Genomic DNA, 17,411 nt, shown 5'->3' on the forward strand with positions numbered 1-17,411 from the left:
TGGGATCAGTTTTATTGCAGATATACGAGTGGTCCCATCAGTATGTTGCAGATGTTGAATTTTTATATTAATTATTTGTTGCCTTTTCATTATCGTGACGAATTTTCAGTTTGAGAAGTACTAAAACAATAAAATATATACACATTTATAAGGATCTACAGTGGATGTCATTGGCTTATTGTGCCATTGGGTCAAAAGATTGAGTCTGAGGCAGACACTGTGAATGGTAAATTTCAGCCCAAATGGTTAAAGTTTTGCAAAGTCATAAGCAATTGAAATCAGGGTCTCATAATGGGAAGTGTCAGGCAACCTTAAGAATAAGCAGTCCTTCAGCCCTGCCTGTAATACATGATTGTTTTTCTGTATAAGTTGTTTTTTCAAAACTATCTAAATATGTTAATTTGCATCTAATTTACCTTGTTACAGAGAGCCTCCCAAGAAATTCAGCACTTGTCAATCCACACTGAAATCTTAATATGTACTATTTTATGCATATAGAAATATCACCATTACTGCAGTCATCTGGGCCAATGAATATTGAGTTTTCAATAGGAGCTATTACATTATATAGAGTATATACAGCAAAAGTGCTCAGTGGGACTAATTTTTCTTCAATTAAAGGAAATATAAGCTCTATAAAAATGAAAGAGGCATATTAAAAGTCCTATAAAATATAAAAAAATGATGATCAGTTGCCTCCTTAACTTTAGGCAGTAGAAACTATTTGTACAGGATAAGAACAAAACAACATAGAATTGTTTTACTTAGTTCCCAAAGTAAAATATAAGCCTCGCTGCTAATGGCAATATTACTACATTTTTATATGTCAGAGTGGATGACCTGGCAATTTAAATGACCTCCAAGCTGATAAGAGGTTTCTCTCTATCTAGTGAATGTTGCTAACATGTATATATAGAAACCAGGAATTCATAGCATTGGTTAGTTCTCTATGGGTATGTCTACACTGCATCTGGGAGTGAGCATCCCAGCCTGGGTACACAAGCACATGCTAGCTCTGCTAGAGCTAGTGTACCAAAAAAAAAAAAAAAGCAGTTTAGATGTGTTAATACCTTGTCTTTACATACATAGCTCTGCCACTGCAACTCAGTCCTTACTAAATCTTGTTATCTCCAGCAATGGACCTTTCTTGAGCAAAAGTTGTCCACTGTATGGAACTGTGTGGTGGTTTTTTCAAGTGGACGATGGTCATTTGTGGCATGACCCAAAGCACATTGAGGTCAATGAAAAAAAGATACCCTCCGACTTCCATGGGTTTTGGATCAGGTGCTAAGGGATGAAGACAAGAACATCAAACTCATTTCACCTGTAACTCTGATTAAGATTTGAATTCTGATCTTGAGAACTGAAGAGTGCACTGATCTCACCATTTCATTCCCTCCTTCTTAATGATCCTTAATGACATCACTCGCTACCTACACTCAGTGGTCAAAGTTGAAAGGGGAGGGGCAGTTATCAACACTAAAGTAAAAGGAGGAAGCAGAGATGAGTTCCCTCAAGTCAGAGAGATTAGGAGGAGCTCCCCTCTACTTCTGATTGGAAGTAACAGAGGAGGAGAAGGACCGTGGAGTATTGGTTGACCACAGGATGACTATGAGCCGCCAATGTGATATGGCCGTGAAAAAAGCTAATGTGGTCTTGGAATGCATCAGGCGGGGTATTTCCAGTAGAGATAAGGAGGTGTTCGTACCGTCATACAAGGCACTGGTGAGACCTCATCTGGAATACTGTGTGCAGTTCTGGTCTCCCATGTTTAAGAAGGATGAATTCAAACTGGAACAGGTACAGAGAAAGGTTACTAGGATGATCCGAGGAATGGAAAACCTGTCTTATGAAAGGAGACTCAAGGAGCTTGGCTTGTTTAGCCTAACCAAAAGAAGGCTGAGGGGAGATATGATTGCTCTCTATAAATATATCAGAGGGATAAATACTAGGGAGGGAGAGGAATTATTTAAGCTCAGTACCAATGTGGTCACAAGAACAAATGGATATAAACTGGCCATCAGGAAGTTTAGACTTGAAATTAGATGAAGGTTTCTAACCATCAGAGGAGTGAAGTTCTGGAACAGCCTTCCAAGGGAAGCAGTGGGGGCAAAAGACCTACCTGGCTTCAAGATTAAGCTCGATAAGTTTATGGAGGAGATGGTATGATGGGATAACATGATTTTGGCAATTAATTGATCTTTGACTATTAGCGGTAAATAGGCCCAATGGCCTGTGATGGGATGTTAGATGGGGTGGGTTCTGAATTACTACAGAGAATTGTTTCCTGGGTAGCTAGCTGGTGAGTCTTGCCCACATGCTTAGGGTTCAGCTGACCGCCATATTTGGGGTTGGGAAGGAATTTTCCTCCACGGCAGATTGGCAGAGGGCCTGGGGGTTTTTTGCCTTCCCCTGCAGCATGGGGCTCGGGTCACTTGCTGGAGGATTCTCAGCACCTTGAAGTCTTTAAACCATGGTTTGAGGACTTCAATAGTTCAGACATAGGCGAGAGGTTTATTGCAGGAGTCGGTGGGTGAAGTTCTATGGCCTGCGTTGTACAGGAGGTCAGACTAGATGATCATAATGGTCCCTTCTGACCTTAAAGTCTATGAGTCTATGATAGCATAGAGAGAGCTGTGCTCTTCCCACTCCCCCTTACTCCAACTCCGTCAAACACCTGCTAAGAAACAGGAATAGCAAGTATGGAAATTATCCTGTGTTGAATGCCTACTTCTAAAGTTGCATGAAGGATCAGGTTTGAACTGTGTGAGCATTGAAGGAATAGGAACTGTCTTACCACAAGACACAAATAGTCCATTTAATTTTGCTTCTTATAGACATAAATGATTAATGCTTCAAAAGATGAGGAAAAAAATCTTCATTAACACACCCAACCATGCAATACTATACCAAAAGGGGGGAATCAAGTTTTAGTAGCTGGAGTAAATTCACTGTGATAGCCAACATGTGGACTAGCACGTACCTTGGGAATAGCCAGCTTTTCTCCTTTTTCTGGACATTCCTCTGAGTCAGAGCAGGTGTAGTTCTCACTGAAGGACACCAAAGGGTTAACCCTTGGCTTATGAATAGCCTGGAAGGTTAACTGCGTGTTCAGCAGGTTGCTCACTGCTCTCAGGGAAGTACACACATTAGGTGGCAACGAAGGATCTGCCAGAAGGTCGGTAATGAGCCCATGAGCTTCTCCCATAACAGCGATATCAACGGTAATACTGGTACCTGAAGACTGAAAGGGAAAAACAAAGAAGGACATGTAAGGCTATGGCTGTGTCCCACATGTCAAACTAAAGCATGTGACATCAAACCCAACACCTTTTCAGGGACAGTTACCAGCATCTTTTATTCAATTTGTTGTGGATAGCTAGGAAAAGATTAAAAGAGATTAACAACTTAAAACAATGTGATTTATTCCGAACATTCTGACTAGATCAACCATTTGGTCGATGTCTTTCTCTGTAAACAAGTTTGCAAATTGATTGCATATAGTTTATTTCGATTTTTAAAATGGTCACAACCCAGATACGAGTTTTTAGAGCAGCCAGAAAGCAGACGACGATGATGACAAAAAGTCTCTGCCAAGTAAGCGTCCGCTGGGCAACAATATTGAAATCAAGATTGGATGTCATTCTAAGTGATACACTCTACTTGAGATGCAAGTTATTGATCTCCATACAGGAATGCCAGAGTGAAATTATACACAGGACGCCAGACTAGATGATCATAACAGCCTTGAAAGTTTATCAGTTTATGAAATAATAACGGGAACATAATTAAAAAAGAAAGATTATTAAATAAAAAGAAAAGTAGCACTTTAAGTAATGGCAACATATGCAGAGGAATGATCTATAATTTGCAAGTAATAACTAATGGTATAGCCTTAAAGAAAAGATTAAGGAACTGTAATGTCTGATGGAATAAACTATATGAATAAAAACTGGAGGCTTAAATTAAGGTGCAGAATAGACAGGAACTGAGGCAGAAAGTGCGTCTTCCATCACTTCTAAATTATTGACAAAGCAGTGACATTTCTAGGTCAAAAGTTTAGTGGAAGCACTATAAATCACTGTTGTGCCACATGTGGTCATCTATTAAAGGCACTCTTGAAAGTGACTGCTAGGCTGTTACTGCTTTGGAGCGCCCTCTTGGGCACAGATGCAATGTATATATCTGGGGCACTGGAACAAATGCCCCCACAGCCATTCCTGGAAGATCTATTTTGTCAACCTATCAGATGCGAAGGATGCGTAACTGTGAGATGAAGAAACATCTGTTTTACTCTGATAGATATTCACCTTTTTTTAAGTAGGATAACCCCCCAAGTGATAGAATTGCCACTGTGACAGAGCATAATATTTTTCTGGGTTGAGACATTGATAGGTTGGAGAACCAAGCATGCTCTTATAACAGGAGAAGGGTCATAACACAAGCAGGAGAAGAATCACAGTCACTACAGCATTTATGGAACTCATAATACATAAAACAATAGCGATCCTCAGTAATGCTTTGAACTTCTTCAGGCTCACAAAACCCTTCGCAAGCAATACTGAAATAAAACACTTCTGAGGAATTGTCTGAATTTTACACTCTGGCAAACTGAGGCACAAAAAGAGAGAGTGATTTGGCCAAGGTCACATAGTGATTCCGTGGCCAGCCAGGAGTAAAACTCCAGTCTCCTAATACCCAGTGCTGTACTTGGGTCACAGGACCATGCATGCTTCTGCACTTCCTAGTATATGTCTTACTAAACATGGAAGGTGACTTACTTTGTATACAAAAATGCTATCCAATCCCAATGAGAAACAAAGGGCTGACGTCAATTTAATGGATCAATTTATTCTTTCTTTTACAGTCCCCTTATCTACAGCTAGAACAGGGATCTCACACCAACACCCTTCCAGCCCACATACAGCCATGTTACAACAACCAGAATCCCCCAGGACTCATTGCTTACCTCGTCCACAACAAGTCCACCCTCCACACACATACCTTTGTGACTGAAACTCAGCAGCGTAGGGAGAGGAAGGGAAGGAATCTGCTCACTTGCCCTCCCTCTCTCCGGAGAAGGAACTAGAGCCCGATGGATTGGTACAGAGAGTTCTGATCTTTCCTTCGCTATAGCAGAATGCATTTCATCCACTAGACACCTTCACCACCCACCCTGCACTACACCTGCCAAAGAGAACCCAATCACCGAGTGGTAAACAGACTCAGAGTGACCAATTGCAGCATCCCAAACCCATACAGGTGCGCAGAGACAGCAACTCCTGACATAGTTCCCTTCACGGGTTATGGAAGGGTTTCCTAGTGCTCCCAAGATAAGGTTTCATTCATTACATACCATACCTCTTCTCAACCAACAAGGGGTTTGTCTCCTCCAAGATTACAGAAAAAACTTGAACCGCAAGTCCACATCTCCAGAGCTGGGTTTGCACCATGAACAAATCTGGCAGTGGCTAAATAAAGCATCAATTTTAAATTATAAGGCAGGGTTTGGGGTGAGAGGAGTAATTTGTCTTTCCTTATCTCAGCCCAGCAAAACAGGCCAAAAGGAAAAAATTCCAAGATATAAGGCAAAGCATTATAGAAGAGGAAATAAAACTAGGTCTGATATTTTCAGCAAAACAGCACTATTTAGAATTTGAAATCCTATTCAACCTGGAGTCTGAAATCGGTGACCTGATTATCGGAGCGAGAGATGAGAAAATACATTAATACTTCAATTAAGGAAATAGGTCTGACTTCAGCAGGACTAAGATAAAAGCCGATATTCTATACTGTGATGCTGACATTTTGCAGAGCGGCCGTTAAGCCAGCACTGCCATCCCTGAGAGTAGCAACTGAGCAAAAAGAGTTCTCTAGTGGCATAGAGCTGACATACAGACCATGGCTGGGCCTTCCCCGTGACTTGGCAATCCCAGGCTGCCTTTGGTGCATTAGCAGGCAACGTAATTTACAGAAGCCATCTAGGGAAGTACAATGTAGCCTTTGCACTGGGCTACTGTAGAGGCTTCTGTGTGTCACAACCTGTCTTGTCAAATTTTGGCACAGATCCTCTACAGTAGCCCAGTGCAGAGGCTACCTTGTACTTCTCTAGACAAACTCACAACACATAACACACTATTTTCCTGGTATTTATCCGTAAATGGTAGTGTCTGAGGTCCCTACTGAAAGCTTATAACTTATAAATACTCACTCATTGTGAGGTGCATCTATGGGTAATATTTAAGGAATAACGTAACTCTCCTGAAAATTATGTTCTTATGGTCTTGGAGTGAAAGCAAATCACCAAGGAATCATATGTCTTGGTGAGGGCCTATTCAGGCAGGAGGGAGTTGTCATCCCCACTTCCGGTGAGCCAACTACGTAATGTATAGTGCTCCATTGTCTGACTTGGTGCCAACCCAGAAAAGTCAACAGCATCTCCCACTGAAGTTCTAACTAGGCCTATAATCTGCTTATGGTACGTTATCTGACAAGATCACAGCAACGGTCACCATTAAAATGTCAACAATCTGTTCTATATGACATATGTATCACAAAAAGAAAAGAAGTACTTGTGGCACCTTAGAGACTAACAAATTTATTTGAGCATAAGCTTTCATCCGATGAAGTGAGCTGTAACTCACAAAAGCTTATGCTCAAATAAATTTGGCAATTACTATATATTACAAATGCAAAAAACTTTTAAAAAAAATTGTAAGGCCTAAAAATTGTGCAATTCTTATAATTAAATATATACATAAAAAATCTAAAACTAGATGTAGCCAAGTATCAATTCAACAGGATACAGTGAAGAAAGAAATGTAGGAGAAATTTTGCTGTAATAAATTAGGTTCAGTGAGGTAAAACAATGCACATTGAATATAAATAGCTTACATGTCATAGATTGACTTCAAATATCTTCTGCAGCTAAAATAAATCCTCATACAAATAATTTGAATTGAATCTATCAAAATGCATCCTGAGAACACTTGATGTCTTGGCTATAAAACACAACAAATCCTTTTATAAAACAATTACACTACACAGCTCTGAAGAACTATGCTATACTTTTCAGAGTCCCCAAATTATAACAAAAACATTAAATATAAACAGTATGATTAAAAAACATTATTCAACAATATAACCTAACATGGATTGCCTCCTTAAAAAAGGAAATCTGGAATTTATTTTTGACAAACTACATATGGGGAAAATGAAAACAATGAAGATTGATGCAAGACAGACAACTACTGATGATTTTTGGATTTCTGTCATTTTATATATACTGTCAGATAACAGGGGAAATATATTAAATATACACACTATCAATGCTACATTTTGCATATATGAACTCTCCTGGATTTGTTGCGAACCAGTTTACCCATTTTACTCATCTCAAGCCCAAAGTCTGGACATTTGGAAACACAGACATGAAATAACACACTTGTAATCAACTAAGCAAAATGCCAGATAAACTGATTTTGGAAGGTGAATTTTGCTTTTAGTGCTATTGCTGGGCCAGCACTCATCTATTAGCCTATGCTGCAAAACCTTGGATTTGACCCCTTCCTTGAAATTTTGAAGTTTTTATGTTGATCTGAACTTTGTGCATTCAGTCCAACTCTGATTTAAACAAACATACGTGTGCAATGTTTCCAACTCGAACAGTGCAATGGGGTGCATGGGCATGAGAATTAGAAAGTGAAGCTTACTAGAAAGAAAAGTGAAAGCAAGCTAACTGACTAACCTATGTTTGTTCACATAGCTGAATGAGGTATAAAAAATAAGCATATATGCTGGGAAGTTTTTTTAAAATTCAGCATTCATCATTACTATTATTATTTACAGTACAGTAGCACCTGAAGGCCCTAACCAAGATCCGGGCCTGATTGCGTTAGGCCTGTAGATACATGTAGTAAGAAAGAGTGTATGCCCTGAAGACCTTAGCACCTGAGAAGAAAAGGTAGATAGAGCAAGAGAGACAGTAAGTATTATTCCATTTAATAGATGGCATATTCAGGCACAGACAGATTATGGAACCATCATGTAAACAATTATCTATGTGGTTAACTTTATGCACATAGTATTTTCAATGAAGTTAAAGGAACTACCTCACAGCATAAATATAAGCACATGCATAGTGTTTTCAGGACAGGAGACAAAGAGACTTGTCCAATGTCATATAGGCAGTCTGTGGGAGGATCTGGAAACTTCACTCTGATTTCCAGTGCTTTAGCCACAAAACCAACCTTCATTCCTTCTAGGAAAGTTACCTTTTGATAGATGTTTTTTGTTTGTTTTTCACAGTTGTATAGAATTTAAAAGAATTGTATCCTTCCTACAGAATTCTACAAGAAGGTTTGAAAAATGTATCTGTTAAATTCTGTAGGTTTTTAGAATAACTTTTCAATTATCGTTTTTGTTTTATCTTACTAAATTCTATAGGATTTTTTCCATAAAAATCTGAGACTGTTTCTTTAATGAATGGGAAAACATTAGACAAAACTATATCTGTAGGACAAACACATCAAGGAAACATAGGAACAAAGGTTTCCTGCACCCATAAACCCTTATCAACTAATTCAGTTTACAAGACATTCTTGGGCAACAATAATAATAATGGACTTGTTCATCCAAGAAGCAGATCTGGTATCCTTACCGCCAAGTGTTCCCCTCACTGCAAATAAAACTTTGTCCCCAGAACTACTAACATCAGGCATTCCATGTCTGATTACCATATCACTAAACCACACTAACTGAACCACAAAAAAAGAGATGACTAATGTCAATCCACAAAGCAATCATACCTTAGATAAATAAGAAAAAAAAATGCACAACTATTAAATGCAAACCACTGTGGTATTAATTTAGATAGAATATATGGGCCCAAAGAGTTAACACGACCCTGAAACTGTTTCAGGGCTTGGTATACAGACACCTTAGCATGCTTAGTTCTATACCAAGCACACAAGAAATTCATGGTAAAGTTTAGAGATTTATCTGTTAGCACACATAAAAAGAAAGCTAAAACAAGTTAAAAACCACTTTAAAATTGAAATGATTACATAGAACAAACACATGCCAGCCCCTTTCAAAAGAGAAGATATCAGAGTCTTATTATGTGGGACAACCATTCTTGGTGGCAGGAAAAGGTCAATTTTATTACTCAGCTCCAAGATGTGAAGGATCGTCCCTGCCTTTGCAAACAGACACTCACAGTGAGAAGAGACAGGTTAGTAAAACATAGGGGAAATGTGGCTTTTGTTGATATTCTCATGAATCTGGGCAGCAGGTCAGTCACATGGATGCTCTGGGTTTTCACAGTGAGAAGAGACAGGTTAGTAAAACATAGGGGAAATGTGGCTTTTGTTGATATTCTCATGAATCTGGGCAGCAGGTCAGTCACATGGATGCTCTGGGTTTTCAGGTCATCCAGGACAGCAGTTGCCCCAGGTCTAGGATGTCATTGACTGGTCTGGCCTCTCTCAGGCTGGACAGAGCTGGATGGACTGTCTTGTGGTGGTGCTGCATAGCACAGTTAACCTCAGGATAAAATCGAAAGCCAATAGAGAAACAGGACAAGAGGAAGAATAGTGGGGCAGAAAGGAACACACAAGCGAAGGGGAGACAGAGCAGGATCTCACGTGTCTCTGCCTGAAGTCTTCACTGGTGCAGCAGTGATGGGCATACATCTCTGCTACTGTGCTGAGGTCTTGGCTTTTTGATGGTGTGATTACCTTTGGGATCCACAGGTGAAGGACAAAGTGTCTGGAGTGGAGTGGAAGCCTGATGGCTTTCCTCATCCTCCAGGAACACCTCAGGTGATCCATCTGTTCCCACCCCAAAGTCTCTTTTTAAGGGCCTCCAAACAAAAGAAAGGGGTGGCAGCATAGTCTATCCTCTCATTATATTGTTCCCCAATTAGGCCTAACTTCCAACATGACATGGCATGACGCGTTCTATTAACTTTTCTTTCTATTAACAAGCTTTCTTGTTTACCAGATATGGTCCTGGAGCTGTATCAGTAAACACCTTTCTGTTTAGACTAACTTAATCTTTCTGTTTTTCACTTTTACAGATTTTCATAAATAATGTTAGGTAACAGGCTGAGTTGGAGTCTGGTTACCAGCCATCCCCATTTGCTATTACAGGTAACTGGACCACATAATAAACTTTCATTTACTTTTCCATAGTTCGGCTTGCAACTGGCCCCAATTATTGCAACAGCACTATCCATTCCTTGCAGCATAATGCTCAAATTCTCACAAGCCACAGCAAATGAAGAAGAAACAGAAAAATAGGCAAAGCAAAGCTGTTGTCTTTCAACTATGTTACTTTCAGATACACTTTGTTAGTGAGAAGAAAAAGAAAAAGACAGCAGTGTCAGGTAGGTTTTCTGTCGCCATACAATCACAGGCCAAGAAATAAATCATGATTTGATATGGTTTCCAAGTCACATCATGAACTCTCAGACCAAGCTGTCTGAAAACCAAATTAAAAGAAAACAACTCTCCAGTTTTGCTTTGTTTTTAAAATATCCACAGAGTGATTTGAAATATAAACATGAACTGGAAATAATAGATTATTATTAAAGCCACCTCCAAAGTTCAATTACGAGCTTTTACCAAAGGACTAAAGAGGAAAGAAAAATGTCGGCATACAATTGTTTGGCATTTAATTCTTCTGCTTTTTAAGGAGGGAAAATTGCCGTTTTACCTGGAAATATGATTTCTGACTGTTCTTTTGCACTAACATATGGACTTAGTATTTTCCCTTCCCTCTGGGCAGGTAATGAATCAGAGAGTATCCTTTTCTATGCCTTAATGAAGTAGAGCTAAGTTCCTCTACCCAGTAGGTGGACCTAACCCAAGCTCTATAAGACAGAGTTGAGCACACTTCTGTGATCAGACAGAGTGCTGCAAAACTCCTTGCATCATTATGAAGATTTCACAGAAAACTTTCCACAGAGCTCTGTCTAGATGGGTATATTCACAATGCACCAGACACGTGTTGAAATGAACTATGCATGTGGTGCTGATGCTAACAGAACCCTCCCAATCCAATTGCTTATGAAACAGATTTTGCTGCTGACTTTTTTTAGACCACCTAGAATCATGTGAACATTGGAAAAGATTTTAGACACAAGGGACTATCTGAGAAACCACTGCACTGTACATATAAATACAACACTCTGCATCTTGTCTTAAGCCATGAAAATCAAGGCTGAGACTGGATACTTGCATTTTGTGGTGGTTTTACTATTGTGCCAGTCCTTTCCCAAAAATAGAAATATTTTTTCTTGGGTAACAATTAAATCCAACAACTATAATTAATTAACAATTAAATCCAACAAAACAACTATACCCTTTAGAGGAGATATGGTCAATATCTATACATATTGTAAGTTTGTGATTTTGAAATTTTGACAGTACTAAACTAGAGAAACCAAAGAAAGACTATACAACCAGTGGAAATTTTAAGAATGGGGCAATTATTAAGTGGCTGTAACTTTTAACCTATTCAAAGTAATCACAACTTTTGCAAATATTAAATCTGGAGCCCTTTAGAAAGTAGTATGAATTCTGGAAGGAAATATTTCATTTTTTTATAAAAATTAATGGAATGTGCCACTACTTAAAGCAATCTTAACTGCGCAGTTGCGATGAACAAATTTTTTACTTTTTGCATTTATACCATAGGTGACACTGTTACCAATGGCTCTGTATAAGGCTGCCTAACACTTTCTATTATATGAGCCTATTTTTCACTTGCTTTTAACTTTCTCAAAACTAACTGTCAGGCTGAAATCTTCCATGTCAGGTGCATGCTTTAGGCCGTAATAGTTTTCAAGTTTCAGCAAAAATTGTTCAGCTGTGTTCCAGAACAAGGTTAGGAAAAACAGATTTTGCTCATGTTAAGAATTTCTTAGCACACTAATGCCTTTATGCTTTGGAGAAGGAACTTAAGTTTGGCAGGGGCATTACTCTATTGTTAGGATGGGCCTTTTTCTGTCCTTGTGAAAATCCACCCAAACTTAGCCAAGTTATAAGCATCTGAAAAATTGAAATGCACACATGTTCATTGGAGGGTTATTAGAGGGGGGCAGTTAAATTCTCTGAAGAGTCTGTCTGCACTGAGCATGCTCCATCCCCTTGGCCAACTAAATTTCCTACATGTATGGCCCTTCGTTTTTGGTTTTTTATTTTTTTATTTTTCCCAGGAATTGATTGGTGTTTATTACTACCACACAAAAACAGATGAAAATCGGTGGAAAAATCTATTAATGATTTTTCTAGGTAAATATCGGGGTTTATTTTGGTGGATGGAAGTACGGGGGGAAAGCGTTAAGCAGATTAATGCTTTGGTGAATGGAATTCAATATGGTTTGCTGCAGAACTAAAACAGAACTCAAAACACAATGCCACCTCTGAGTTTAAGAAAACAATACATCTCTAATTCCCAAATAAAACTTTTCATTTGAATAAACAGTTTACTGTTGTAGACTTAGAACAGTTAGCCTATAAATATTTACATTTCATAATTGGGCCACACCATTTGCAGCGCATACACTCAACTTCATCCTTTTCTCCTGGTTTTGTTTCTTTAAAACTTTTGAAGACTCCCTTGTGTTTTGAAATGTCTTCTGATACTGATTTTCGTTTTCTTCCCATTTTAGTGTGTTGGATCTTTAAACCGCTATCGGCTAACAGCTTGACATGTGTACGTGGTGCGCAAAAGATTCATCAGCATGTTCATATGCGCACAGTATTTCAGAGCTTACGTGCATGCCTGTTTGTTTATTGTGTGTATTTTCTAGACTAATACATAGCCTTACTTCAACAGGCTGCTTTGCATATTCACACAGACTAATGTATTATTGTAATACGTATATGTCATGCATTGTATTGTATTTTCCTAATAGAACAACTTTATTTTTTGTATATTTGAAAGATATAAAAGTAGGCTGAAAATCAGAAAAAAAAATACTTTTTGTAAAACCCGTGATTTTTTGGTAAAAATCAGTTTAAACTGAAAATGAAAGGGCTTAGATATATGCCATCACCACAGAACAACTGAGCAGGCTTCAGCCGAAGACTACAGGGGATGAGCAGCTGCTGGGGGCTAGAACTGAGACGAGGGTGACTGTTTCTCATGTCCTCTCAATGCAGACCTGCTTGAGAATCCACTAGACAGAGACAGTGACTCCTAGAAGAAGACACATGTGGGGAAAGGAATTTAGGGAAAGGAACTCCTGAGATGAAGAAACAGCATGAGATGAACTCTATAACTGAGATCCTCTCAACACTATTGGAAATGCTGACATATAATTATGGCTGATACCTTCTATGGAAGCTAAGGGAGTTAGGCACCAAATTCCCATTTACTTTTAATGGGATTTGAGTGCCAATACCTTTGGGCTGTTATGAAAATCCCAGCCTAAGAGACTATTCAACAACAAGGGGATGAATAGAAGAACCAGTCATAAATAGCGTTTGTTACACAAAAAGTTAAAGATCAGTGAAGTTAAACTTAGAAGGTTTTTTCTTTTGCTTTTATTTAAAATGTGGCAGATGCAAAGAATTAAATCCCAAATGGGGCTCTATTTAGCTTTAAATTATACACAAAGATCAGTTCAATTCCCTATTTGAAAGTCTGGCCTCAACTGTCTTATCATAGTTCTTTAATGTGTACATCCAGATGGTTATAAATTGGTAACTTGAAGCTGATAATGTTAATGCAAAGGAAATAATGAGAACTGCCTTCAGTCGAAACTTGAATTGCATTAACGCCAGCTGTGATCTTTGGAGAGGGAAGAGGAGGAGGAACATGAGGCTGCACATGAGGTTGGGGACGTGCCGCTTACTAGTCAATCAGGTGGTCTCATACAGTCCACGTATCAACCCTGCTACTCAGAATGTCTGACTGTTTACCACAGTAAGCTGTTTTGATTCTATCAAGCTCCAATTTAGAGCAGCTACGCATACACTATGAGCTTAAAAAACATTCAATTAAAAATCACCATTCTCCCTCCCATGCACCCACACACAAATCCTTCTACATTTTTCAAACTAACATTTAAGGCTCTGTAATGCAGTTAAAATTGAACCAAAGAATTTACATACCCCTATCATTAAAAAGAAAACAAACCCCAAATCTATAAATCATTCAACACCTCATTTAGCATACAACTTGAAAAGTGGCTTAGTTAGAGATTGCGCTATTAGTGGGATGGTAAGGAGACACGATAATCAATCATTTTCATATTTATTTTAAAAATTATATACGTCAGTTTTCTCCACTATAAATTGTTTTACAATTTTAAGCAGTGCAGCATCATTAAATATCACAGACAATATGATCTAAATAAATGCAGGCTTTAATATAAAATAAATGATTCTGTGTTTGTAGTAAAAATTACTACCAGGAGTGTCAAATGTATTTCAAGTAGTTTGTAGAGGGCTGCTATAAACAAAAGCCAAAAAAAGAATGGCTTCATTTAGTAAACTTTTAAGGAAGTTTTTATCCCTTTTCTGAAGTTTTTATCCCCAGAAACTAAAAAAGTGAATGTCAATGTAACGTTAATTGCAAAAAAACTGCTCCCACTGAAGTTACTGCTCCCATACACTTCAGTGGGAACAAGCTCTCTGGGTACGTCCACATTGCAATAAAAAACCTGCAGCACAAAGTGTCAGAGCCAGGTCATTTGACTCCGTCTCACAGGGCTTGGGCTGCAGGGCTAAAAATTGAAGTGTAGACATTCGGGCTCGGTCTAGAGCAGTGGTTCCCAAAGTAGGGGCGCCGCTTGTTCAGGGAAAGCCCCTGGCGGGCTGGGCCAGTTTACCTGCCACGTCCGCAGGTTTGGCCGATCGCAGCTCCCACTGGCCGTGGTTAGCCGCTCCAGGCCAATGGGGGCTGTAGAAAGCAGCGCAGGCCGACGGATGTGCTGGTCACCCTTCCTGCAGCCCCAGTTGGCCTGGAGCGGCGAACTGCGGCCAGTGGGAGCTACGATCGGCCGAACCTGCGGACGGAGCAGGTAAACAAACCAGCCTGGCCCGCCAGCGGCTTTTCCTGAACAAGTGGTGTCCCTAGTTTGAGAACCACTGGTCTAGGGGGGTCTCAGAGCCTAGGCTCCAGCCTGAATGTCTACACTACTAGCTTTAACCCTGCAGCCTGAGCCTTGCCAGCCTGAGTCAGCTGACCTGGGCCAGCCACGATCATGCTGTGGGTCTTTTATTGCAGTTAGACATACCCCTAAAGCTTGCTCCCGCAGAAGTTTTGCATATATGGTTGTAACATGAGACTCTCCTAGTAAGCAAAAACATTTAAATAATTACATGTATCGCCTGATTTTCAGAAGGTGCTGAGCAACCCCAGATCTCACTGAAGTCAATGGCAAGTGCTGATGTTCAGCACTTCTATCATCATCATTTATATTACTGTAGTGCTAAAGAGCCCCAATCATGGAACAAGGTGCCACTGTGTTTAGGCTCTGCACAAACACAGAACAAAAAGACTGCTCCTGCCCCAGAGAGCTAACAATCTAAGTATAAGACATCAGATGGATACAGACAGACCAATGGGGGAATACAAGGAAACAGTAAGCCAATATTGTTCAGTATGCCACAGGCAGTAGTCTCAGTACATCAGTGGCCTAGCGTTGTGAAGTTTTCTGTAGGCAACAGACCTTTTAAAATCAGGTCAGCAGTAAATATGTTCTGGGAGGACAACACATGAACTTAGAAGCCCAAGTTTATGACATTTGTGACTACTTTACTGCAATGAAATCAGTCGGCTCACAATATTGTTCCCTCACTAGCCCCTGCCAGTCATGTCATCATAATCCTCACTGATGGGTTCCTATTCTTCTGTAGATGTTTCTTCTATCTAGCTACACTATTTGTTTTCATCTTTAAATTTCCACGATTGACCTTTTGCTAATGACCAGCTCTGTGAAATGTACAGTTCTTATTCTCCTTTACAGTAATTTCTGGTTCTTTCATTTGTTTTCACTCAGTGAAATTGACAAGACCTGTTTCCAATGTGAGCCCAGGAGAGCTACGATATCACTACAGTGCAAGCTGCATTTTGCTTGACCTTGCAGCATCTCACAATTTGAAACACTTTAAGTGTGTTCATATAAAATGTGACAAATCTCTGAGTTTTACTGGATCATAGGTATGCAGACACTTTAGTTAAGATCAGCTTAGAGGCACTAATTCATGCACAAGAGAAAAGCAACCAGCTTGCTCTACAGGTCTTCTATTGTGTTCAAGAGATTTTCTTTCATTCACTTAGCACAGACTAAAGGAGAGAGACTGGTGGCCCCAAATGAAGTCCCCCTATATATCCATAGAAGACAGGAAAGGCATGACTTCCCAGTATGCCTCAACCTTAACCTGCAAGGATCACCCCACATAAGAGAGAGGAGTTTAGGTTAGGTTCTAGGCCTTTAGTCCTTGCCTTCACTGATGAAGCAAATGCTCACTTGCCAAGGTATTTTTCTGTAATGTGCACAGCTGTTCCCAGTAACTGGATTAAGACCATGTAGGTCACTGATCAGCGAGGAGATGATAATTTTCAGTCACTAGGCTGCAAACAATGAATTAGAGGTGAAAGGCTCCAAAAATCTATTATTAATCTCAGTAACTGTCTATTTCCTTCATTAAACTTGTGTCCCTAATTTTATGTATCTGAACAACTTTCATATCTTAGAGCTGTTGTGCTCAACTTGTGGCCCCTAACCTCAATGCAGTCTCCTTTCGTGTAAGAGTGAGGGCTCAAGCAATGCCCTGACTGTGATATGGTGACTGCCTCTGAATTCTAATTAAAGATCAATCCAAACTGAAGTCCTGGATCACAACCATCCCACCATATTGGGAATTTGGCTGAAGATCTGTATTTTGTGGCTAAAACCAAACTCCTCTGAGCACTGGGAAAATCTGAAGCCAGATTCAAATCTAAATTTAACAAAATGTGCCTCTAATTTACCAATGATGACATAGTCATAGAGACCAGAAAACAGACACACTCAGAGGAGGTATATGGTATCTGCATTTATGCTGTCAGTAAATTTAAGTGAAGATTTCTTCTCATATGGTAATGTTTATTTCTCTGCTTAGATGAAGGTATAAGAAAGTAGTGGTTACACGCATTTGAGTATTTAAAATATTATTAGATTATTCTGTGGTTCTCTCTGATTTTTTTGGCTGAGTTGGCTGTACGATTGATCAGTGCTTAAAGTGATCAGGGGATGTGTGTGTGTGTGTGTGTGTGTAAGGGACGGGGGGCATCTGTCTAAGTGTGCCCCTGGTCTGTGACCTCTTGTGCCACCCCCCACCTTTAACTACTGCTACTGATAAAGGTTCGAGTGCTGGTCTGATAGAAATATGCAGCATAAAAAGTGGCCTTTA

General features: G+C 39.5%; 1 protein-coding gene across 3 annotated transcripts in view; it reads right to left on the bottom strand.

The window, feature by feature from the left end:
- The window catches only part of PDE3A (phosphodiesterase 3A), a 375,888-nt gene that overhangs the window by 60,810 nt on the left and 297,667 nt on the right, over positions 1-17,411 (bottom strand). For all 3 annotated transcript variants that reach the window (XR_007353519.2, XM_048827278.2, XM_075121962.1), the window contains one exon: positions 2,984-3,244. Coding sequence is in view for 2 of the 3 variants with exons in the window: in XM_048827278.2 (XP_048683235.1) it covers positions 2,984-3,244 (261 nt within the window). In the remaining variant the exon portion in view is untranslated. The remainder of the gene's footprint in view (positions 1-2,983; positions 3,245-17,411) is intronic.

The sequence above is a fragment of the Caretta caretta genome, chromosome 1 (genome assembly GCF_965140235.1).
Source record: "Caretta caretta isolate rCarCar2 chromosome 1, rCarCar1.hap1, whole genome shotgun sequence".
NCBI lineage: Eukaryota > Metazoa > Chordata > Testudines > Cheloniidae > Caretta > Caretta caretta.